The sequence below is a fragment of the Dipodomys merriami genome, unplaced genomic scaffold (genome assembly GCF_024711535.1).
Source record: "Dipodomys merriami isolate MVZ:Mamm:240054 unplaced genomic scaffold, mDipMer1.0.p SCAF_15, whole genome shotgun sequence".
Lineage (NCBI taxonomy): Eukaryota > Metazoa > Chordata > Mammalia > Rodentia > Heteromyidae > Dipodomys > Dipodomys merriami.
In genome coordinates this window covers 11,536,205-11,560,768 of record NW_027202826.1, presented here as the reverse complement: position 1 = coordinate 11,560,768, position 24,564 = coordinate 11,536,205, and the positions used below count along the sequence as shown (strand labels likewise).

General features: G+C 48.9%; 1 protein-coding gene and 1 long non-coding RNA gene across 2 annotated transcripts in view; one reads left to right on the top strand and one right to left on the bottom strand.

Annotated features, from left to right (window-relative positions):
* Nucleotides 1–24,529, bottom strand: part of LOC138826893 (uncharacterized) — a 150,614-nt gene extending 126,085 nt beyond the window's left edge. Inside the window, exon 1 of the long non-coding RNA XR_011371898.1 lies at nucleotides 24,352–24,529. This is a non-coding gene — a long non-coding RNA (uncharacterized lncRNA). The remainder of the gene's footprint in view (nucleotides 1–24,351) is intronic.
* Sfrp2 (secreted frizzled related protein 2) lies at nucleotides 6,963–15,097 on the top strand. Its single transcript, XM_070022251.1, has 3 exons — nucleotides 6,963–7,739; nucleotides 10,016–10,096; nucleotides 13,717–15,097. Exons 1-3 carry the CDS (start codon nucleotides 7,235–7,237, stop codon nucleotides 14,019–14,021), a joined length of 891 nt encoding a protein of 296 aa, XP_069878352.1. The 5' UTR covers nucleotides 6,963–7,234; the 3' UTR covers nucleotides 14,022–15,097.
* Nucleotides 24,530–24,564: the final 35 nt, after the last annotated feature.

Here is a 24,564-nt window from a genome sequence, read left to right as displayed (position 1 = left end):
CTACTTCTATAAAAGCAAGATAGTATACAACTTAATGATCAAGGCTCAAACAGCATCATCTTTGAACATGAGGGATAGTCCATTTTATCTTGTAAATCAAAACCCTAGTTTGATTAAGCTAATTCTGAAAGTAGAATGTAGGTATGTACAACACAAGCAACTGTCCCCACCTATTTGGTGCCAGCATGAAGATCTTTCTGTGTGTGTGTGTGTGTGTGTGTGTGTGTGTGTGCGCGCGCGCGCGCGCGCGCGCGCATGCGCGCACGCGCACACACACACCAAGTCCTTGGTGCTGTCCCTGAGCTTTTGTGCTCAAGGCTAGCACTTTACCACTAAACCACAGCTCCACCTCCAGCTTTTTGACTTTCCTTCCCCTGCTGGCTTTGATCCTCAGATCTCAGCAACCTGAGTAGGTAAGATTACAAGCATGGACCATTGGTGCCTGGCTCACCATGAAGGTCTTCATTCTATGGCCTAAAGGATCTCCATGCAGGTAAGTGTGACAGATCAATTCTGATACTGTTCCCTTCCAAAGCACCACACAATCTGTATAAACTCAGACATATCCCGCCACACCAGTTACCCTTCTGATATATACAACTTAGGCTTTCCAAGTATTTTATCCAGGAACCAGAAGGTTCTGTTTCTTAAAGTATGCCCTTGTTTGAATAAAAGGATACTTGAAGTCCATGAATGGGAAAAAATGATTCAGAAAAATAAAGACTAACCGTTCTCAAATTTTAACCATGCCCATTTTTGAGGTTAAGAGAAAAACTCTATTGCCTTTTTTGTTTTCCTTTGCAAATAAAAATTCCCCTTTTCAACCAAGTGGATATGGGAAATGTCATATTGAGAGCCACAAGGAAAACACTGAGTTTGGGCTAACCTGCCCAAACTTCAGAATCTAATATTATGATCATACTTAGACCATGAGAAGCTTGCCCAGAGCCATCCTGGCCAGGATACGTATAACTCACCAACTATAACAACAACATCACTAATGAGCTGGTGAGAAATAGATGACAAGTATCAATGCAGGAGTGGCACTATTACAAATGGAGGTATCATTTGCTTGCATTTTTATAAAGCTTTGTGTACATGCGCTCTGAAGTTAAAAGAATGCCACTACTTTTTTTTACAGTTTTTATGACATTAAGTAGCTTTCCATTGTTTTCTTTATGACCTTGTGTTGTCTGAGTTTTTAATATGGGATGTGCAGAACCTTTATAAACAGAAGAGAAGCTTGTGTGGGGTTTTGTGTTTTTTTTTTTTAGGGAAAGCAAGTTATGACTGAAAAGTTTTATACTAACGAGTTGACTTTGCATTTATTCCCACCTCTCCAGGTGTTACCTGTTGCTTAAGGAAATGCAACAATTTTCAAGACACATCACTGCTTAATGGGCCTAAAAAATTCCCCATAGTAATTGTACATGTTTATGAGATACAGGGTGATATTTTAATTATCAGAGCAGGACAATTCGTTTATTTATGACTACAGACACATCATTTCCTTTGGGTTACAGGCATTCAAACGAATTTAGAATACTCTTCTCTGAAAGTACATTTTAAAAATGAAACAGAGAACAATCTCCCTGCGGTAGGTTAAGCTGATTCTAGGATCCTTTTTCTGATTGCTTGTTTTCTCAGAAAGCTTGTATTGCCATGGAAAGAACAAGGGTCTCAAGTATCACCAGCAAACTAAGTTTCAGGCTTTCTTTTGTTGCTCTCTTATCAAGCAACATCTATTTCACTCTACGAGGATCTTCCCTCTGGATCCATGTGCAATTGGAAAGATTCTTTATTCTACATGATGTGCCATCTGCACCTTTAAGATGTAGAGCAGCAGAAATTTTACCTTTACCTGAAAATACACAGACACAAGCACAGACACAGACATACACACACACAGAGTATAGGGGAGAAGCTAAATCTGTTTTCGATGGATGGATGCATGCATGCACACATGGGAAATGAGATGGTTGGATGGATGAATGAATGAAATTTGAGGAATTTTTTAAGACACTAGGCTGCTAATTTAATTCCATCCTCTATAGTTTAAAAAGAAAACGTGGACTGTTTATCCTGTTTATGGTAACATGCTGATAACCCATGGAATCATTTCAATGATTCTCTGTATAGCTCTCCAGATCCCATGAGAATATCCTAAGGAATAACATAATTTTCCAAAGACTATCCAAAAAAATAGCTGATTTTGAAATTAGGCACAGCAAAAAATAGTAACAATAAGACATTCTCCTCCTTCCCTCCCCCCACCTATTCCTCACCCTGAACTCCTGTGAGTGGAACAAGAACTAGCAGAAATCAAAAGCTTCAACTTACTGCCACCAAGAAAGGAGTTCTAGAAATGTTTCCAGTATTTGTTTCAGAGAAAAAGTGATGGTGGAAAAACCTCAGATGGTCTTGCTCTGCGCAGTTTTAATTCCAGCAAGATGGACTTAGGGAAGGGCTTGTGCACTATTACAGATGATAACAAGTTATCTCTACTCATAAAAAAAGCACTCTTCCCACTCATCTTTTTCTTCCAGAGCAGAACTTGTATTAAACTTCTTCAGTTAATTAAGATTTCAGGGGAAAAATAATAAAACCTTGCACAATACGGCCAAGATGATCACTAGACACTTTGCCCACTGGCTGCCTTCCAGGAACCCAATCTAACATTTGGAAATGTTATTTCACTCCCCATTGTACCACTGGAGATTTACAAACTATTAAGACATGCAGATTACTAATGAAACTTTGTTAATAGTTAGTGCCAATGAGCTCAGCTGGAGTGTTAAGTCTAGAAGGAATACTCAACTTTGAAATTACATAACTACTCTCTTAGTCCTAGATCATCACCATTATACCACCACCACCACAACCTCCTCCACCACCCTCCCCTCCCAAAATGGCTTCTCTTATTTAGAATTACTAACGCTAACTATGACATAAAAGGATCACATTAATGAATCTGACAACTTCCCTAGCGTGGGCTGCATTTAAAATTGCCATTAGAGAGAAAGATTCAGACACACAGCAAAACACAAGAGAATGACAAGCACCCCTAAAAGTCAGTTCAGTAAGAACCACAAAGAGCTTTTTATTCTGGGGTTTAACTCTGGACCCACCGTGCCTGTGTGCAGGAACTCAGATTCCATCTGTTGCTCTAGAGCCAAAGGCTTTATTGTATTGACTTTGTGCTCTTATCTGATGGCCATAAATTCCCACCAGAGGGGATGCACTGGCTTAGCCAGTGACCCCTGCTGCTCCTAGCCAACAAAGGAGCAGGTCTTTCTTCCCAGGGACTCTGAAGGTTGGGGACTGCCCTCTGCGAATGGCCTTGGGTTTTTGCTGTTTCCATTCAGGATTTCCTAATGTGAGCAATTACAAGATAACTTCATTTCAAGTCTCACTGGTCGCTGTAACACTTCAGTGAGCAATAAACTCCCGGGACCCCAGAGGAGACAAGGAAAGCTGGGGGGGGGGGGGGGGGGTAAAGGCAAAATGTCAAGGAATCCTCTGTCATTAAGAATGCAAAATGTACACAGAGACACCCATGGTTGACACCATTTTCTATTTTTACTATACAAAGGCTAAGGAATTAGTGCTTGCCCAGCAAATCTGAGAGTTTAGGCTGCTGAGAAGTCTGTGTTTACTAAAAGCAAAAGTGGAATCTTCTACCAGGAGATGAATAAGCTTGAAGAGGGTGGAGGTGGGGGAGGGGGTCAGCCCATGGATACAAATAGGACCTGACATCCTTTTTTGTTGTTTTTTTTCTCAAAATGTCTAGGACCATTTTCTCATGGAAGGAACAATAAAAGAAATGGAAACACAGGCCTTTTCAAGGGACCAACCACAGAGAGCCTCTACCGGCTGCCTGGCCCTTCCTGTGGGAAGCATCCTATGACACAGCTCCGACGTCCACCCCCAATCAGCTGTCCTGTCACTGAGGGCGATCAGGGCGGTGGGTGTCACTGTTGTTATCACGCTGATCATTGGATCACAGTGGTCGGTTTACAGACCTCCCCAACTACCCATTCATGGACTCCAGACCTTCCTCCATGAGCAAGTTCACTGCACTCACAACAACTACTACTACACAATCCCAGCCGGCATCCTTTGACTCCAGCTAGCCCCAGATTTGGGGGGGGGGGGGCAGGGATGGGGTGGGAGGAGGCGTGATTCAGGCTTTGCTATCCAGGCGCTAAAATGAGATCGGTGCAGATTCATCTCATCAAACCAGCGGGGCCAAGGCTGGGAGACCCTGGTGGCTGCGACGCCTCGAGGGGGCGCCCTCACCTCGGTCCCGGGGTGGGGGGAGACAAAGGGGGGGGGCTGCGGGAAGCGGAGGCGGGGCAGACAGGAGAGGAAATGAACTATCCTCCACCCCCCCAAAAAAGTTAAAAACACCTTACTCGGAACAACCTGGGAGCAAAACCAGCCGGCTTGCAGGGCTTGACGCGCGCCGCTTTGGGAAAGAAACAGCACCCCCAGATGGCCGCCGCGGACCCCCGGTTAAGACACAAGGAGAGGGGGTGCCCGGGGGGGCCACGGAGCCCCGCACCCCGTGGAAGCCACGTGAGGACGCAGTGGGAGACACCCCGGAGGTCAGGCCCGGTCCCCAAGGTTTCCAAGGCTCAGTAACACCCGCACAGCTGTGCCACTTTCGGAGAGACCTGATTCAAGTTCTTACACACACACGCACACACATCCCTCGTGCCTTCGTTTCCCTGCGATCCGAATAGGCAAAAGAACAGCACCACCCCCCGTGGGGCGCGGGCGCGGATGGCGAGGCCACGGGACGCAGCACCCCCAGCTTCCCAGCGACCCGACAGGGCGGCGGGGCGAGCGTGGGCGCTGAGACGGCCTGGGAAGCGGGCGGAGCACGCCCAGCACGCGGGCACCTGCCGGGAGCCACGGCTGCGGGCGGGCGAGGAAGGGCGGCTCGCGGTCCAGCTCCCCCAGCGCTGAGGACAAGCTGAGTGCGGCCCAGGGAGGGACCCCGGGGCTTAGACACCCGGAAGCAAGGCCAGCGTCTCCGAGGATGAGGCGGGGGCCGTTCCTGCCAAGGGACCCCCTCCTCGCCCCCGTGGGCCTGGCTTTAACCGAGCAGTAAGCGATTGTCCCGGAGGGACCTGGGTGGTCCCGGGGGGAGCTTTCTTTGCCCCTCAAGCTTGCTCAGTACCCGGACACCACCAAACACGCAACAGGAAACCAGGGCCGAATGCACAGCACTCGCGACGGGGTCTTTGGTCCCGGCCTGCAGCCTCGGGGTGGGAGGGTGTTCAGCGAAGCGCCGGGGCGCAGGGGAGGGGATCGGACCCTCTCCAGAAGCCCGTGCCCCCTCCCCCAGGCTCTGCGTTTGGATTGGGGTGGGTGGACGGCCCAGACCACCGAGGAACTGGGCAGGGAGGGTGGGAGGCGCCGGCCGGCCGCAGGCCTCGGATAACGCGCCAGGAGGAAATGTGGGAAGCCCTGGGCAGAGGGGGGAGACGAGTGTGGGTTACCCCAGAAGCTGTCCCGCGGGAACGGACGGCGAGTGTCCGGGAGGCGCATTTTACCCCCCCCCCGCAGCAGTCCGCGCTTCTGGTACCGAGTGTCACCCCATCCCCAGGGATCGCGGCCCCCGCGGACACCAGCGCTTCGAAGGACGGGAGGGAGGGGGCGCGACACCACGTGGGTGAGGGAGACGCAGCCCGCGCGCGGGGTGGGGTCGAAGCCCAGGGGCGTTGGGAAAGGCCCAAGGCTGTCCTGGTCCCCTCACCCCCCCCAACCCAGCCAGCTGGGGTCCGAGGCCCGGAGCGCGCACCGCGGCGCAGCAGCGTCCGGCGTGGCTTCCCGCGCCCTCTGGCGGCGAGTAGAGCCGCGCCCGCACTCCGGCAGCTTGCGGGGCGGGGCGGGGCGGGGGGCGCAGGGTTCTGCGGGGACCCAGGCGACCCCAGCCTCTCCCAGCGCTGCTCTAGCCCCGGCTCCCGTGTTTGATTCTGTGTTTTAAGCATCTCCCTACTTAAGAGTTCGAAAGACCTCGCGCACACGCGTGCGCACAGCCCGGAGGAGCAGCTGGAGGCCGGGCTTTGAAGAGCCCCAGGTTCCGTGGTCGCTCAGCAGGTACGGCCCGATCGTCCCCACCACGCCCCGGAGGGCGACCAGGCCTCTCCCTCTGCATCCTTAACCTAAGCCTCCGGGGGACCACAAAACCAGCCCAAGCCTCCAGGCGGGGCCGGCTAGCTAAAGCATCCAAGGAAGGAGAGGCGAGCGGGAGCCCCAGGCCCAGCCTGCAGATGACCCCAAGTGGCCGGGAAGTAATAACAATGCTCCTAACTTACATATGAAAGCCCCCCCCCGTGGGGTGGGGTGAGCTCTGCGCACGGCCCACCCCGCTGGCGGCAGAGGGGGCACCGGCCCGGGGTCACCACGGAGCTGGGGCATTCGGCCTGCGCTGGGGGTCGTGTAAGGGGACACGATCCCCTAGACACCCCCACAAAAGAATCCGCTTTCCACGCCAAGCTTTGACTTAGGCTAAGGTGGATAATTCTGCTTTTGTCTAAGGCTGCAGAACTGCGGCTCGCGACTCCCGGGAGGAAAGGAAGTTCGCCCGCGGGCGGACCCCCCCCCCCCGCCCCCCTCAAATGTAACGGTGCTCCTTCGCACCAACTTCAAATCGCCACTCAGCAAAAACACCGCACCAACGGGCCAGGGCCTCACGGGCGGGGAGGACCAAGTTCCCAGGTTCCCGGCAGCCAGAGGGGCTGCCTGAGCGCCCCCCTCCCCGCCCCGCGAGGGTCCCCAAGCCCTGCAGCCCGCGCCCGGGACGCGGCGGAACGCGGAGGAGGCCGAGCTCCCCGGTGCGTTGTTTCAAGCGATCGCGGGGTGGTGCGCGCGCAGCCTCACGCACGTGGGGAGGGGGCGCCGAGCAGCCGCCTCCGGTTACCCTCCGCTGGCTCCGCCCCGCTCCCCCCACCTCCAAATTTGCATAAAAAAGGCCGAGAAAACTCTGGCTGTGCCCCAGCCCCGGCTCACTCGGCTCCCCTGGCTGGAGCCCCCCGAGCTGCGACGCGCTCCATCCTCCTTCACGCACTCGGGCTTGCGGGTCCCGAACCCACGATCCCCCGCTGAGCACAGCCAGCAGCAGGCCCGGAGGAACGAGCTCCCCGGGCCGCAGCCGCCCCGCGCTTGGCCCCGCACTCCCCGGCTCGGCTCCCTCCGCGCCCCCCGGGGGTCCCGCGCAGCCACGATGCCTCCGCAGGGCCCTGGCTCTTTGCTGCTGCTGGTCCTGGCGTCGAACTGCTGGCTGGGCTCGGCGCGGGGGCTCTTCCTCTTCGGCCAGCCCGATTTCTCCTACAAGCGCAGCAACTGCAAGCCGATCCCCGCCAACCTGCAGCTGTGCCACGGCATCGAGTACCAGAACATGCGGCTGCCCAACCTGCTGGGCCACGAGACCATGAAGGAGGTGCTGGAGCAGGCGGGCGCCTGGATCCCGCTGGTCATGAAGCAGTGCCACCCCGACACCAAGAAGTTCCTGTGCTCGCTCTTCGCCCCCGTCTGCCTCGACGACCTGGACGAGACCATCCAGCCGTGCCACTCGCTGTGCGTGCAGGTGAAGGACCGCTGCGCCCCGGTCATGTCGGCCTTCGGCTTCCCCTGGCCCGACATGCTGGAGTGCGATCGCTTCCCGCAGGACAACGACCTCTGCATCCCCCTGGCCAGCAGCGACCACCTCCTGCCAGCCACCGAGGAAGGTGAGCCTTTCCCGGGAACCCCTGCGGGGTCCTGGCGGGGCCAAGGTGCTACGGAAGGGAGGGGCGCGGGGGGGGGGCGGGAATCCCGCAGCTCTCCACCCGCATCCAGGTTGGGACAGACTTTACCAGCCTGGGCTGTCGCCACTTGCTGGCATCGTATTTACACGCGTTCGCCCATGGTCACCCCCAGGCCCCCCTCCCCGTCACGCCAGGAAGGAAAATGAAGACATGAAAGGTGGCGTCGATACACGCGCATTATGTGTATCCATTCATCTGGACGCCGGTCGCTAGGAGAGCGCGGGAAGGGGTGGTGGGTGCGGGGGGGGGGGGGGGGCGGCGGGCTGGGCTAGTTCTCAGCCCGGGGCAGGACAGTCAAGATGCACGCACACACACACACACACACACACACACACACACACACACACACACACACACACACACACACACACACACACACACACACACACACACACACACACACACACACACACACACACAGAGGACCTTGTAAACTATTTTTTCTTCTTGGTCCTTTTACTGATTTCGGTTTGAGAGAGAAAACCAGGACTGGCCCGGAGCCTGGGAATTGAATGCGCAGGGCCTGCCCCTGCCCAGGTGTTGGGGGAAGAGGGTAGCCGGGGAATCCCTGGGGATCGTTCTGTCACTATCAGCTTTTATCTTCGGAGTGGTTTTAATTAACTGGAGAAAATCATGCAAAAGAGGTTCCCCCGACTTTTTTTTTTTTTTTTAAGAAAACAGCCGGGGAGTTCCTGGGCAAAAACCATCAAAGCAATGAAAACCTCATGGGCTCTTAATATTCTTCCTGAGAGAGGGAAAAAAAAAGTATACAATGTGTCTGAGCTGATTTAGGTCCCTCTGGGATAGCGAAGGGGCGCCTAATCCTTCTCAGAGCCGCCTCGCAGCTTCTCCCTTTCAATCTCCCACCGACATCGTTAGCTCAAGAAAATGCAAAGTTGTTTAGCAATCTTTCCTGGCAGGCACCATAAGTTTGCAATCATCTTATTGGTTAGATTTCTAATTTATTGCAAATGTTTGGCATTTTTCAAACATTTGTCCAACATATACCATAGACTAACCAAACAGGTTAGTAACATTTCATGTACATTGGAGGGCTCCTAATTGGAAATGTTTAGTTTGGGAAGGGTGAAGGAAGTTAAAACAGTTCTCTGTGGGTTCCTTTTGTTTTTATTTTTAGTTTTTGCAATCAACACCAACATTGTATACTGCACATTCCTCCAAAAAAGCCATTTTCTTCCTTCAGAATAAAAGTTTATCCACTTCAAAAATTTGTTCTTTGTGACTTTGGACTAATTTGATAAATAACATTTCTGTGATGAGTCACAAAATTTATTTTCTGTAAAAACAAAAATTCACTCTCCTATTGGTGAAACTCGAATTGCATGTAAATTCTAAGGACATTATTAAGCCCACATAAATGAGAGAGAATATTTTCTTTCCCCCAAGAAATTCAGACTCTTACAATGGGCATTTTGATAGCTATGCAAGCACATAATTCTACTTTGCTCAGGCCTCACAGACAAGGAGGAACAAGAAGAACCCATATCAGGCAGCCAGTGGATAATAATGAGCTACATTTTGCCTAATTCACACCCAGACTTGGCAGAGAGCACAAGGTGGGATAGAACCAGTCTGAGCAGGGTGGAAACAGCCTATCTGTGGCCCTGTAAGGGCTCCCAACAGGAGCCAAATCTCCTGATCCAGACTTGAAAGTATCTTGAAGTGACCCCTTCCACCCCCACCCTCCCACAGAGCCTCTGCTGAGGGAGGAGGGGGCGTTCTGGTGCCTTGCCTCTTTCAGCTATATTTTGTGGTTACCTGTTTTTCCAAATCCTTCAAGGGTCCTTGGATCTTTGGGTGATTTATTTCTCCCAAGGGAGACATGGGGAGGGCCTCTCTTCAGACTGAATTGGACCCAGAAGTGGAGAGCGGCCACCTGTCCTAGCAATACACACCTGCACACCCTGCTCCCTTTTATTTGAGAGAGATTGCTCATCAAGCACACCTCTGGGTGCTTTGTTGTTGTTGTTTTTCATTTTCTCCCACCAAAAGTGAGACCCATAGAGGACTTTTTTAGGAATGAATAATCCATACTACTTTTCTAGAAGAGGCAGAAGCAGGAGTCGGGGAGCCGCTGCTGCTCTGGCCTGGCGAAGCCCCTTTAACTTGTTTCCAAATGCCACTTGCTGTTTCCTGTAAAAGCAAACTTACCAAAGACTGTTTTTCCACATTTCTAGCTCCCAAAGTATGTGAGGCCTGCAAAACTAAAAACGATGACGACAATGACATAATGGAAACTCTCTGTAAAAATGACTTCGGTAAGTACACCACCACTGCCAAGAGATTCCACATTCAAAAGTTTGATTTGCCATGAAAACCTAAAATTACCAGTCGTTAAGATGTTGCCACATAAGAGTTGGGTAAGATACAGTCATCGCTCATGCTCCCAAGTCAGCTTTCTCTCTACCTGTTTCCTCCTTGAGTGATATCTTTTTAGGTGAGAGTCATTATTTTCTTAAGCAATCATCAAATGATAAAAAAAAAAAAATTCAAATTGACCAGTGTTCAGTGGCACATGTTTTATCTCACTTGGCTTTTTCATGGCCACAGACATAACTCCTGGCCGTGTTCTTTCAATCACAAAACATGCATGGGATAGGTACGCCCTCTATTGAAATTAGAACGTCAACAAAAGAGACTCAAGGCATTAAATTGGCCAAAAGCAAACATTTAGCCTGGTATCAAATAGAAATCTTTTTGCTTTGTTCATAGCCCATAAAAATGCTTTGCTCCTCGGTGTATCATGGCTAGTGTGTATACCACCAAGTCACCAGTTAAATGTACAAAGATACCTAACATGAGCTTTCTTACACTTTCGAAGGTGTGTATAAACTCTTTAAAGTAAGTCTAGGCACATGTGCCATAGTTTTGCAGACAGTTAAGGAAAAAGGAAGAAAGCATAGAAATTTGCCTTAGCAAGAAACATGAAAGACATTTGCAAGAAACATGAAAGACATTTGGTGACATGGGTCCTGGGGACAATCGAAAGCCAGAAAGCACAGTAACATTTCTACGTACAGAACAAATCCTGGAGTCAGCCTGAGGGAAGCCATCCCAGGACCCACGATTGACAGCCTCACACTCTGACTTTTCTATCCCTGAAATCTCAGGTCCCTGGTTTCTGATAACTCTCCTCATCATACTTCAGTCAACTCCAGGTATCTTCCAGGAAGTATCTTGGGTTTAACTGTAGCAGAGGAAGGAGGAAGGGAGAAGCTAGCCCAGAATGCAGATCTACCATTCCCATTAGGAAGAGCCACTAAAGGAGCTGATAGGCTTTTATATGTATTCAGGAACCTTGGCATCATATAATCCCCAATTACTACACCTTTACCCAAACACAGTTCTTAGCTGGCACCCTATAAGACTTTATAAAGTGTCATTTTCTTCAGGTATCTTATGAGGTTTGCACTTGATATAAGAACTTGCTTCTGACTTTGCAACACAGTTGCATTTAGGGAACATATGTGCACAAGCATGCATGCACACACACACGCACGCACGCGCGCACACACTACTTGCTTTGTGGTTTATAGAAGGCCCCCTTTCTATGGATGTCCCACTAAGGTCTGAGCCAAAAATTGGGTGTGTGTGGAAGTGTGGCTAGAAATGTGGCCATGGTCTGTCTCCTTAGAAAAATCCTTTCAAATCAGGCAAGTCCTCATACTTGAGAGAACACACATGCACGCACCCCAGGAGCTTTGTTTTCTATTTCTGCATTCCTCTTTGGATCCATAAAGAGAAAATAAAGCCAAATTTCAGGAAGTGCATCATAAACTTTTGGTTTATAGTACCCCATGTTGCCCTTGTTCTTTGGGAAGTCATGGGTAAAAGAAAGAAGTATAGATCCCGATTTATTTTAAAACTTGAGTCTCTGGGGAAGTCATAACATGTCCCCCACTGCCCCCTTGACCACGGGGGAAAGCCCGGATGCCTTGGCACTTTAATGACCCAGGTACTGGAGTGAGTGAGGAATGGCTAAAACTCCCTTTCTAAGTGTCCTGCACAAGTCTGGGCCAGATATCATCACCTATGTCTCCTACCCCAGCTAGAATCCCCAGTCACATCTTGTAGGGCAGGAAAGTTACTTGGAAATCTTTTGATTCTCTATGTTGGATCTCCACTGAACATCCAAGTAAGAAATCCCCAGTGTTTTCCCATGATTGGCATCTCCAAGTTGGTTATTTGAGAGCTAGAGAATGATAAGTGTTTATTCCTCTCCTCTTCCTCCTGCTGCTGCTTCAGAGTGGTGATTTCTTAATGTTTCAAGCCCAAGAATGTTTTTTTGGACCAAGTGGCATCAGGCACATGCTCCATCCATGCTAGAGACTTTGTGGTGTCCTGTACTAACTTTGACTCACCCCACTGTGGGGTCGTCTGACAAAACTATGGTCTGAGAGCTGGGTGCTGGTGGCTCAAGCCTGTAATCCTAGCTACTCAGGAAGCTGAGATCTGAGGATTACAGTTCAAAGCCAGCTTATCTCCAATAAACCACCAGAAAACTGGAAGTGGTGCTGGGGCTCAAGTGGTAGACCTCTTGCCTTGAGCTGAAGAGCTGAAGGACAGCACCCAGACCCAGAGTTCAAGCCCCACGACCAAAACTCTATAGTTTGCTACCTCCTGGCATCCTTGATTTGCCTGGCTGAGCTCTCTTAGCCTGGTTGGCTAGAAAGGCATACTTAGCAGCAACTCCTGGGATTTCAAGGAAAACCTCAATAGAGAGCTATTACCGATTTAAACTGCATCAGGTCTCATTAGAGTCAGGAAGTTGTACTTGCATGTGGTCTGTACAGAGCAGCCATCGGTGGCCCCAGTATCTTAGGACACATTAGAGTTGGACAAATGAATGTACCAACCAGGACAAGAAATTAAGAGAACATGCCTATGTTACAGAAAGAAGTCTGGGGGCTGAGGAGTAGACTAAGCTCCAGGACCCAAACTTGCTGGGTGGCCTGAGGCAAGTTACTACATTTCTGGACTTCAGATTCTTTGGGTACTAACGAGAGATTTACTAGGATGACTATTTCTAACCTTAAAACTTTTATCCTTTTCCTGCCTTTGCGTAGTCTTGAAATTTAACTCCAGCCTATGTATTGGTAGAGTTTTCTTTCCCAAGGCACACAATAAAATGTGTCTTTTATAGGAAACCACTTACATTCCATCTTTAACATTCTAATGAGTCTACATATACATTTTGGACACAGTACATACATGATCTACAACTCCTCGGCCCGGGACAGGCAAACAAGAGCCTAAGAGGATGAGGTCTTCAGAAACACTTTTATGGCTAAACATGTTGTGCTCTTAAAGAGAGACTTGCATATGTTTTCCCCCTCCCAGTGACTTTCCCAAATCAAATGCAGCTGCAAGATCAATTCTGCTTTCCTGCAATCTATGCTGTAGAAAATGAGGCTTGTGTGATACAGTTTTCTTACAGGTTTGTCCAAAAACTTGCCTGCCATAATAAATGGAGTTTAAAGTTGGCAGCCACAGATGGATCAGGTTTCACCTAGGACTCAGGCATTTGTTTTCATGCTGAAGTTTCCAATAGGGAAACTCAGTTTGCTAGGAAAAGAAGGATGGACCCCAACAAGCTGCTGCTTCCTGACTCAGGTGAGGAAGAAAACCCAATCGTTTTGAAAGGGCTGCTGCTTGCAAAAGGAGTGTGTGACAAATGCTTTGAGGCTTTAGAAACGGAGCCACCTGCTGCCTCTGCCCACATCCTCCCCACTACCTGCAGCCCCAGAGGCTCATTCATTCTGGGAAGTTCTTTTTCCACGGCCCCTAGACGAAGTCAGAGGAAATGAGACTCCATCTAGACTGCCTTCCATCTGTAACCCTGTATCTGATTGTGATTTGGCCTCTCTTGTCTTCACAGCACTGAAAATCAAAGTCAAGGAAATCACCTACATCAACAGAGATACCAAAATCATTCTAGAGACCAAAAGCAAGACCATTTACAAGCTGAATGGCGTGTCTGAAAGGGACCTGAAGAAATCGGTGCTGTGGCTCAAAGACAGCTTGCAGTGTACCTGTGAGGAGATGAACGACATCAACGCCCCCTATCTGGTCATGGGACAGAAGCAGGGCGGGGAGCTGGTGATCACCTCAGTGAAGCGGTGGCAGAAGGGCCAGAGGGAGTTCAAGCGCATCTCCCGCAGTATCCGCAAGCTTCAGTGCTAGTGCCCGTGGCTCCTGCCGCCACGAGCCAGCCGGGCTGACCGCCCTGCCCCTCCGCCTGCCCCTCCAAACTGCCCAGACACAGCTGCATCTGCGCTGGCCACCCCCAGCCCAGACACGTTCCCGTGCCCCTCACACATGGCCACCTACAGCATTTCTGAGTTACGAGTCCCCAGGGGGCCTCAGGAAAGGATAGTGGATTTTCCCATAAAAGAAAACCCCAAATCTGTAGCAATATCCAGACTGGTTAAAACCATCAATATTTTCATGACATTTTAAAGTAGCTCGGGGGGCGGGTGTTTGTTTTCAGTTCTGGGGCTTGAACTCAGAGCCTGAGCATTTTCCCTAGGCATTGGGGTTCAATGCTGTTGCTCTACCACTTGAGCCACGGCTATTTGCTGGTTAATTGGACATAAGAATCTAATGGAGTTTTCTGCCTGGGCTGGCTTTGAACCATGATCCTCTGATCTCAGCCTCCTGAGTAGCTAAGATTGTACAGGCACAAGCCACCAAGCACTCAGTGAAAAGTATCTCATCTTAAGATTAGTTTTGAATAGATGGAGCTGTGACTTGGGTCTGGGCTCTCTCCTGTCCTCTTTCTTTGGTCAGTCAGCTGCCTTTCACTGCTCCTTGAGGTGACTTGTTACACAAACTGCTTCACTTTTCTCTGTGGCCCAAACCTGCGGACCACAAAACCTAGTTGAGATAAAGCTGGCCATTGTCTCAACGTCTCCCCCAGCTGCAGCCTGGCACGCCGAGCCTCGCACCAACTCACTGTTCATGCCGCACCCTCCCTGGGAACTTAAGACGGCTGCACTACTGCAATGCAGCTACAGAACCTCCATTTATAAACAGCACAGTAACCATTCTCCATAGCCTGATGAGTTCTTCAAGTAACCGGCAAAGAAATCTTGATGAACTGACTGGAGTACTCAAAGCCTTGTTTAAAACATTTTTTACTTAACTTTTGCAAATTAAACCATTGTAGCTTACTTGTAATATATATCGTTAGTTTACCTTAAAAGTTGTAAAAATGTTGCTTTAACCAACACTGTACATATTTCAGATAAACATTATATTCTTTGTATATAAACTTGACATTCTGTTTTGCCTTTGTCTTTTGTCTTGTGGAACACGGAGCTGGGAGGGAGCCGTGTCCCAGCCCTCTGGCAGTTGGAAGTCCTCAGTCCTCAGTTTCTCCATCTCCCTTGTGACACTTCTCTTACGGATTCCACCATAGCTGCTGTGGGAAGCAGAGACTTGAAAGTGTCTTTTGTTTCTTGTAGTTCAACTGTAGCTTGTATACTGTAACTGTATACTATATACTGCATATGGTTACATCAGCTAAATATGTTGCTCAAGTGATAGAGCACCTCCCTAGCAAGCGCAGTGTCCTGAGTTCAAATCCCAGTACTACCAATAGAAAATGGTCATGGGCTTTACAGTTTTGCTTTCCATCTCTTGGAATTTTTTTTTATAATGTAAAAGAATAACCATTGCAAGAATGTTAATCCTTTCCCAAGTTTACCTCTGATCCTCAGGTGAAAAAGCGCTAATTTGGAAAGCATCTGCCAGGAGGCCAGGGATTTGAGAGAGTGGACTGAAAAATTAATATTAGAAAAGAAGTAGACAGACATTGACATCAGTAAAAGGTCTTAGCCCAGGTGGGTTGCCATAACAAAACACCTTAGTCTGGGTAATTTTTTTTGGGGGGGGGTCCAGTCGTGGGGCCTGAACTCTGGGCCTGGGCGCTGTCCCTCAGCTCTTCAGCTCAAGGCTAGCGCTCTACCACTTGAGCCACAGTACCATTTTGGCTTTTTTGGCTTATGTGGTGCTGAGGAATTGAACCCAGGGCCTCATGCATGCAAGGCAAGCACTCTACCACTGAGCCACCTTCCCAGCCCAGTCTGGGTAATTTATAAACAGAAGTTTCTCACACTTCTGACGGCCCAAGTTCAAGGTTAAGGAGCCAATAGACCTGTCTCAGTCCTTCCTGAGTGGTGGTGTCTCACTCCTCAAAGGTGAGGGCACCAATCACAGGGGTTCTGCCAGCCCTGTCACCTGAAAGTCCTCCTGCCAAGTCACCGGGGCCAGAGCAAGAGTTGGGGGGACACAAACACATCGCAGCAATGTCCACCCAAATGCATCATCACTTCACTATGGAACCTCCACAGAAGCGGGAAACAGGCTGAGGGAGGTGAGGCTGCCAGAAGGCAGAGCGGTGGTGGAAACTTGCCTGCCAGAGACAAGTCCAGCCCAGGGGCTCAGGCCTGAAGAAACACACACCAAGTAGCTACCAAAGAACAGCAAGCCCTCGATCTAAGTGCGGAGGTTGCCACCTTAGTCCTGGTTTCTATAGAGCTCACAAGAGAGAGGGAGGAGAGACAAAAAAAACAGCCAGAGTCACACACGCAGAGCCGGGAGGTCGTGTGCAGTAAGGGGATCGTGACTGGCAGTCTCTCGATCACATCTGAAGTTTCTCTGATGGCACTTGTCCATCCAAGATGGCAGACTAGAGACAGGGCAATACCAGAGCTCTGTCTGCTCTATCGGAAATACAAAGCTCTAAAAGATTCCTGGACATCCGTCCATGATGGTTCTACAGCACTGCAGTTAGTGTCACCAAAGCTGCATGGCCTAAGCAGCCCTGTACACATGCTGCGGCCTCTCATTTGATTCCACCACACAGGGTGATTATGGACCAGACTGAGAAGGGGTCAGGGGACTCATCCATCAAGGTTAGTACTCGTTTTCAATATTTGGAATGAGTGGCTAGAGCCCCTGGAAAGAACAGGTAAGACAAAAGGAAGGAAACAGTAAATCAAGGATTGATTTCATCAAGGAGCAGGAATAGAAAGGGAAATCCAACTGATTCGATTACAACAAAGACAACGGGAATAATTCAGAAGAATCAACCTATCTGAACGTTCCGTCTCCATCCAAGCCCTAAGTCACCATGCTTACACAAGCGAACAGAAAAACTTCGGCTCTGGAGAAGTGTTAATGCGAGACACACTTCTGTCAGCCATGCCCTGAGTCATTCCAATATCTGCCTCTTACCCCAAAACTATGGCCATTTTAAAGGAAGATCCTCAGGAAAACCAACATGCAGAGAGGAACAGATGTATCTGCAAAAAGCAGAGAGAGATTTATTGTCTCCGAGATGGGGTAAGCAAGCCTGGCACATGGGACGAGGGTGGGACTTGCACAGATTCCAACGAGAGAGAAGAGGAGGCTGTGGGAGCAGATGGACTGGCCCAGTCTCCATTCATTCATATGTATTGTAATAGTATACTTTCCTCATACATAGTGGTCCCTTAGGATTAAATATATGTAACGTGCCTGCCATTAGGCAGCATTATAAAATGTTTTTATGTTACCTGGGCTGTGTGTAGCTCCCTGCAGAGCAGTTTAGTTGTTGTCCGGGTAAGAAACACAGCAGGTCAAGCCAGAAGTTCACACTGGAGGGCAAAAATAACTGTGCACTCTTTCTGGTTGGTGCTTTCGCTTTCTATAATGTAGTTTGTTTCAGCACCACCACCACCCCTCTGGAGGAGGAAATATCTAAAGTGCAGAGGAGTGAGAATACCAGTATTTTCTCTCACAAGAATGTGACTTTGGTGGGATAGAGTCAATAAGATCTTAGCTATTAACAAACAGGAAGCACACGGGTATATCCTGGCCTCCGCTCCAAGTGAGAAATTCACTTGCTACTTTTGGGTGAATGCAAGTCAGAAAAAACAATCCCTAACTTCCTGGCCTAGGCATCGAATATGTTACTGGAAAGTTAAGGCAGGTTCATGAGTATGGCAAGGGAAGAATTCAGGTAAGATTTGAACATAGTAAAGATGATGGGAAAGAACACGTGGCAGAGCACCTCAACTCATCTTGAGCCATCTTTGGGGTTTTAAAGACTGATGTTGGGTCAAATGAGGGCCCTTGAAAACACTCAGAACATTTCTTTCCTCACACCCCCACCCCGCTTCCTCCCTTCTTTCCTCTTTCCCTCTCTCCCTCCTTCTCTCCCTCCTTCTCTCCCTCCCTCTCTTTCTTCCTTCCTTCCTTCCTTCCTTCCTTCCTTCCTTCCTTTCCTTTCCTTTTTCTGTGCCAATCCTGGGGCTTGAACTCACAGATTGGGTACTGTCCCTGAGCTTTGCTGTTTATGACTAACGCTCTACCATTAAGCCATTGCTCCACTTCTGGCTTCTTTTGTGATTAATGGGAGAGTAAAATCTCATGGGCTTTTCTGCCTGGGCTGGCTATGACCAATGATCTTCAGATCTTAGCCTTCTGAGTAGCTAGGATTACAGGTGTGAGCCATTGACACTAGGGCCATTCTGAGGATTAAAAGGAAATATCAGACATATCAGATATGTCTGAGGGGATGCCTGATATCAGACCCAGTATATGCTTAGCTGAAACCTTGCATACTGTAAGCGCTTGATAAAGATTAACTGTTTACAGCTAGGACAGTAGAGCCTGGCCGTGCTGGGCTGGGCTGTCTGGCCTCAGCATAGTAAAGGGGAGCCCTCTCAAAGGAGGACTGGCCAAAAGAAAACAAGGAGAGGGGAGGGGCAGGCGCCCCAGGGGGACTGCTGTGTGCCTCTCCCTCTCCCACAGACAGGGCCCTACACTCCATAAACCACAATGACCCTGGCTGAACTTCCAGGCTTGAAAGTATGGCTGGGTTTTAAAAGGAGCTCTTCTTTTTTTTTTTTTCCAAGATCAATTGTTCAGAGAACTGAAAAGCTTGCCTTCGGAAGAGGCTCAGTCCTAAAACCTGTAGGGTAAACCATTAAAGAGCAGGAATGTGCTGTGTTTCTCCACAGGGTGCAGGGCACACCACACCCGCCACCACCGCTGCCTGCCACCACCATCCTCCACCGTGGCCATTCTGCTCACTCGCTGCTCCACACTAACCAGAAACCCAAGAACCTGAAAGCTGAGCTCCAGCTAACATCATTTAAGTGAAGCAGCTGTTACATGAACCTTAAACCACATGTCATGCGGCTGAGGGGGGAGGGGGCTGCGTGGGCCAGGAGGCTTGGGTCCCCGGCTCCACACATGAATTTGGAAGGCTGTGGTTTGAAAAGCACAATGCATTCTCCCATAGAAGCAGGGTTGTAAATGGCAATTAGGGCTTCAAGCCAGCTCACAAAAAGTCATGTGACCACACTATGGCCAAACGCAGTACATTTCTACCTGGGGGGGGGGGGCAGGAGGAAGAGTAGCAATCAATAATGTTATAAAACCAATAACTAAAGAATGAGATAAGTGATAAAGTTAAGAATCTCATTTGTTCCAACTAGCCATGGTTAAGCACAAGCAGATTTAATTAAAAGCATTTAAAGTAGTAGAAAGCTGCTGGCTGTCCAGACAGGCTGAGGGTCCAGGGAAAATAGGGACTGTAGTAAAGAATCTGGCAATGGGGGACTAGACCAATTTACAGGGTTTCTGCCTGTCCTAATGGGCCAGGGACTGAATGTGAAAGCTGGACCTGGGGTGTGGATGGAGCTGAGGAGTGAGGATGACAGGAAAGGAACTAGCTTTCACCCATGGGGGCCTGGCTTCAGTAGCCCACACTTGCCAATCCCAAGTGTGCCTGGCCCCAGTCAGCAGAATCCAGAAGCTTCGGTGCCTTTCTTTTATATGAATTTCTGAGATCATATGAGCTTGACTGCTCTCACTGGCTTGGATGGTTTTAAAACACACACACACACACACACACACACACACACACACACACACACACACACACACACACACACACACACACACACACACACACACACACACACACACACACACACACACACACACACACACACACACACACACACACACACACCATCCTTAAAGAGACAGAATGTGTTTCAAATGTCCCCTTCAGGAAGGAGAGGCCCAGCCAGCTGTCTGGACTCTCCCTCTGTCCCTTTGCCGCTTGGCTGTCCTTGGGTGTCCAGCACACAGCTGAATGGACACATTCTGAGTCACTTGCGTTCGCCTAATGTTAAGAAGAAAATACACATTTTTGTCAGCCGATATAAAACACATACAGAGAAAACAAAACACAAAAAGGAAAGGAACGAACTGGAAAGAAAATTCATTTGCAAAGCAATGCAGTAGAATTTTGCAAGAACTAAACCAGCAGGGGGCGCCATCATCCCAAAGCAGTTCTGTTGCCCCCTGAGGGAGGCCCTGAGAGGTTAGGACCAGAGAAGGAAGACTGAAGCCAGTGGCATATGCCTATAATCCGAGCTACTCAGGAGGCTGAGATCTGAGGATCACGGTTCAAAGCCAGCCCGGGCAGGAAAGTCCATGGGCTCTTTTTTTTTTTTTTTTTTTTTTTTTTTATTTTTTTTTGGGGTCCGGTTGTGGGGCCTGAACTCTGGGCCTGGGCGCTGTCCCTCAGCTCTTCAGCTCAAGGCTAGCGCTCTACCACTTGAGCCACAGCACCACTTCCGGCTTTTTTCTTTTTGCTTATATGGTGCTGAGGAATCGAACCCAGGGCCTCAGGCTTGCAAGGCAAGCGCTCTACCACTGAGCCACCTTCCCAGCCCCTCCATGGGCTCTTATATCCAATAATTTAAAAAAAACAAAAAGCAGAAAACCGGAAGTGGCGCTGTGACTCAAGTGGTAGAGCACTAGCCTTGAGCTGAAGAGCTGAGGGACAGCACCTAGGCCCAGAGTTCAAGCCCCATGACCGACCGAGAGAAAAAAAAAAAAAAAAGGAATACTGAAGGGATCCAGGTTAAAGCAGTTAGTGTTAAAGCCTGTATTGTTAATGCAACTTACATTAGTTTACGAATACACAGGTACAATGATTAATCCCCTATTAACTAAAAAAACTTTCCTAATCTTATTTCTTCACATTGGTTTATGTATGTCTCCTGTCCATTTTCTTTTGACTTAATGCTTGCTTGCTTCCTTGCCTTTCTTTCTTTTTTTGGGGGGGGGGGTGAGGGCAGGGGAGCAGGTGGCAGTCCTGAGAACCAAACTCAGGGTCTGCGTAACTGTCCCTGATCTTTTGTGCTCAAGCTAGTGCTCTACAACTTTGAGCCATAGTGCCATTTCCAGCTTTTTGGTAGAGGTAAGAGTTTCATGGACTTTCCTGCTCAGACTAGCTTTGAACTTGGATCCTCAGGTCTTAGCCTCCTGAGTAGCTAGGATTAAAGGCATGAGCCATCAGCACCTGACTTAATGCTTTAAAAACATTAATTTCTAGCAGTTATTTTTTGCTCTGAATCCTAATCCTTTGTCAGTTAGAGGTATCTAAATACGTTCTACTGAACCATAGCTTGCCTTTTTTAATTGTAACTTTGTACAGAAAATTTCAATTCAAGCATAGATCAGGTTATTATTTTTTCTTAGTGGTTTATCCTTTTGATTATTTATTGTCTGACATATCTTTTCCTATCAGGAAATTCTTTCCAATCATCTTAAACTTTGGCTTTCTAACATTGGCTTTGTTTTGGTATGGATTATTTTTTTATTATGATAGTCTAGTTACTAAACAGCCCAAGTCATTTCCTGCTCAGAGCCTAGAAACTAAAAACTGCTTTCTCATAGATGCACCCATGTGCCCAGCAGGGTCTTTTACAATTTCCATGAGAGTACCTGTCTACACCTTCACCAAATCACCAAATCCCGTATTTACTTGTCTAGATGTTTTTGTCCACTTTGTTTTCTAACATCTTTGCCTCATTCACTGGCTATAGCTGTTTAATCTTCACAGTCCCCTCAGGTCTCTGCATGTCAGGCCACAAGTGGAAGGCATACAAACAACTACCAATATACTGAACCTGTTAGCACCAGGCAACAGGAAAATGGTTCATCAAATCCAGAATTTAAGACTGCCTACTGCCACCCATTAGATATGGGAGACAAAAGTTGCAAATTAATTAGTTTTGTACAGGAATCCACTTTTTATTACCACAACAAAATACCTATGGGTGAGTACTTTATAAAGAAAAGAGGTTATTTAGCCCACAGTTTGGGAGGCCCAAAGTCAAAGTTTTGTAGATTCAATCATATAGATCTCCATGCTACAGTCACCTCTCTCCCTTGCTCCTCTACCCATCACACACACACACACACACACACACACACACACACACACACACACACACACACACACACACACACACACACACACACACACACACACACAGGTATGGAACTTTTGAATTTTATCCTGATGTAATTATTGGATGAAAGCCAGAAGGAAGACATCTCCCTTTATAAGTGTGAAATATATGGATGCTTATTTGTGCTATCAATCAATCACGGAATAGAGACTCCAATCAAGAGGCTAGAACCTTCATGAGGATAATGAGCCAGGTTTTTTTTTTACAGGTAAAAGAACTTCTACTTCCATCTGCAATATTTTAATTACTGCTTATCTGGTTGACTTGGAAGAATCCAGATAGGCTGGATTAAAAAGAACATTAACTACAAGATGGCAGGCTAGAAGGTGTGGTCGGAATGCAACATGACCAAAAAGAACTCACTCTCTTTGGTCCCCAAAATCTGCTGCTCTTTCAGTATGACCATCACAGAGATGGCAGCAGCATCTTCCCACATGCTATGCTGTTTAAACCACATGCCCGGGCATCTAAAGATCACTCAAGTTTTGTAGGTTCAATCACATACATCTCGAGGCTCCATTCATCTCTCCCTCTCTCATTTCTCCACCCATCACACACACAGGCGCTGTCATCTGTAGCTAGAATAGAATGACAGCTTTCTGAGTGCTCTCTATCTTCAATCATGGTCACAGCCCTGCTTCCCAAGCATGAAGCCAAGAAGCAAATCTACTAGTACTATTTCCTTGCTTATAACTGTAGAGTGACTTCCCATTCTCCTGTGGCCACAATAACACTCTACTTAAAATGACATACAGAGACCTTCTTGATCCAGCCTTATTGACCTTTGCAGCCACTTTCTTGTGTAGGTCAGAGCCAAGAACTCTGGGTTCAGATTTCCACTCCACCACCTACAAGCTTTGAAACGTCAATCAACTTTTCTCTTTTTCAGTGCTGGGGGGTGGGGAGTAAAACCCAGGGCTTGTCAATCTTAGCCAAGCACTCTACCGTCTACATACCCACTTCCTTCAGCAAACTTTTGAACCCTGTGCCTCTGTAAACCTGTGTGTTCAATGAAGATAATGACATCATTTCCCTTGGGAAATGGTGGGAATGGATGAACACATGTAAAATATTTTGAATGAATGCATGGTACAGTTGACACAATAGCTTTCTATCAGTGTCAGTTATTACTTCTACTTCAGTTTCTCCAGGCTCCAGGCCTTGATATCCCCTCTTGCATCTGGAATATTTTGTAACCTCCTGGTCATGCCACCAGCAATCTCTGAAAGCAACTGAGCACTGGAGGGTGAGCCTTGTGATTAGAAGTTGTCTGAAGCCCTTCCTAGGATTCAGATACAGAGCTGAGGCTGAAAAACAAACGCCCTCCCCTAGCTAAACTGCCCTTCAATGCTTCTTTTTCCCTACCCCCAGCTAGGCCCTAAGTTCCCCCAATAGCTCCCCAGTGCTTCCAACCTATGGACCAGTCATCTCTATCTCCAACGGGCCATCGTTTGGGTGTTGGGAAATAGGAGCCTCACAAGGTAGAATAAACTCTGTGGGGCCCATGATTTTTTTTACGTTTATTTTTATTAGCTTCTGTTAGCTATTGGAGGGCATTTCATTGGCCCAGCTCCATATGATTACGCTCTATTTCCAATCCATCTCACCATCACCCCGCCCATTACTCTCCCTGCTGGAGCAAGTGATTTCATCTGTGTGCTCCCTCCTTGTCTGCCTCCTGAAATGACCAGGATTTGCAAAGGCGCCAAGACGTTCGCCCTTCTTCCCAACCTGGAGTGCGGGCTCAGCTCTAAGTGTCGGGTGGGCGCCCTCTGAGCAGAGAGGGGGGCCAAGACCAGTGAGGAGTGACTGCCCTAGGGACCACAGGGGACATACGGGTCTTATGGTCTCCCCAGAGTAGATTGACTCAACTCTGCCAACCCTGGAGATCCAGGGGTACCGAGAGAGGAGGAGCAGCTGGGCCCAGGGGGTGGAGGGGTGCTAGGCAGGGTCAGTGTCTCAGCTCTGGAATAGTTTGGAACTTTGGCCTTCTAATTGACACTGAGAGGCGGGAGGTGGGCCTGTCTGTCTGTCTGTCTGTCTGTCTGTCTGTCTGTCTGTCTGTCTGTCTGTCTGTCTCACCTCCTTCCCCTCTTCCTCCTCTCCTTCTCCTCTCTCCCCTTCCCTCCTCTTTCTCTTCCCCCCTCCACTCCCTGGACTCCCCACAGTTCTTCCTACCCAGTCACCTGGTGACCTCGGGGTACGCGGGGCTCACGGGGCGGGGCGCAGGACGCTGGCATCGCTGCCCCTGGCTGACCGCCGGGCTTGGGCACCGCGAGGGTTGCGGCAGGCGGGCGGACGCCCCGACTCTGGCCGTGCGAGGCTTGAACCCCAGCGCCTGGGCTCCTCGGGAAGAGGCGCGAAGGCGGGTCCCGGGCCGAGGGGCGGCGCCGAGCCTC

Excerpts from the sequence above, each read along its gene's own strand:
- Sfrp2 (XM_070022251.1), top strand. The coding sequence starts at position 7,235 with ATGCCTCCGCAGGGCCCTGGCTCTTTGCTGCTGCTGGTCCTGGCGTCG. Across the intron at positions 7,740-10,015 it reads CCTGCCAGCCACCGAGGAAG|CTCCCAAAGTATGTGAGGCC; the intron begins GTGAGCCTTTCC and ends CCACATTTCTAG. Across the intron at positions 10,097-13,716 it reads TCTCTGTAAAAATGACTTCG|CACTGAAAATCAAAGTCAAG; the intron begins GTAAGTACACCA and ends TTGTCTTCACAG.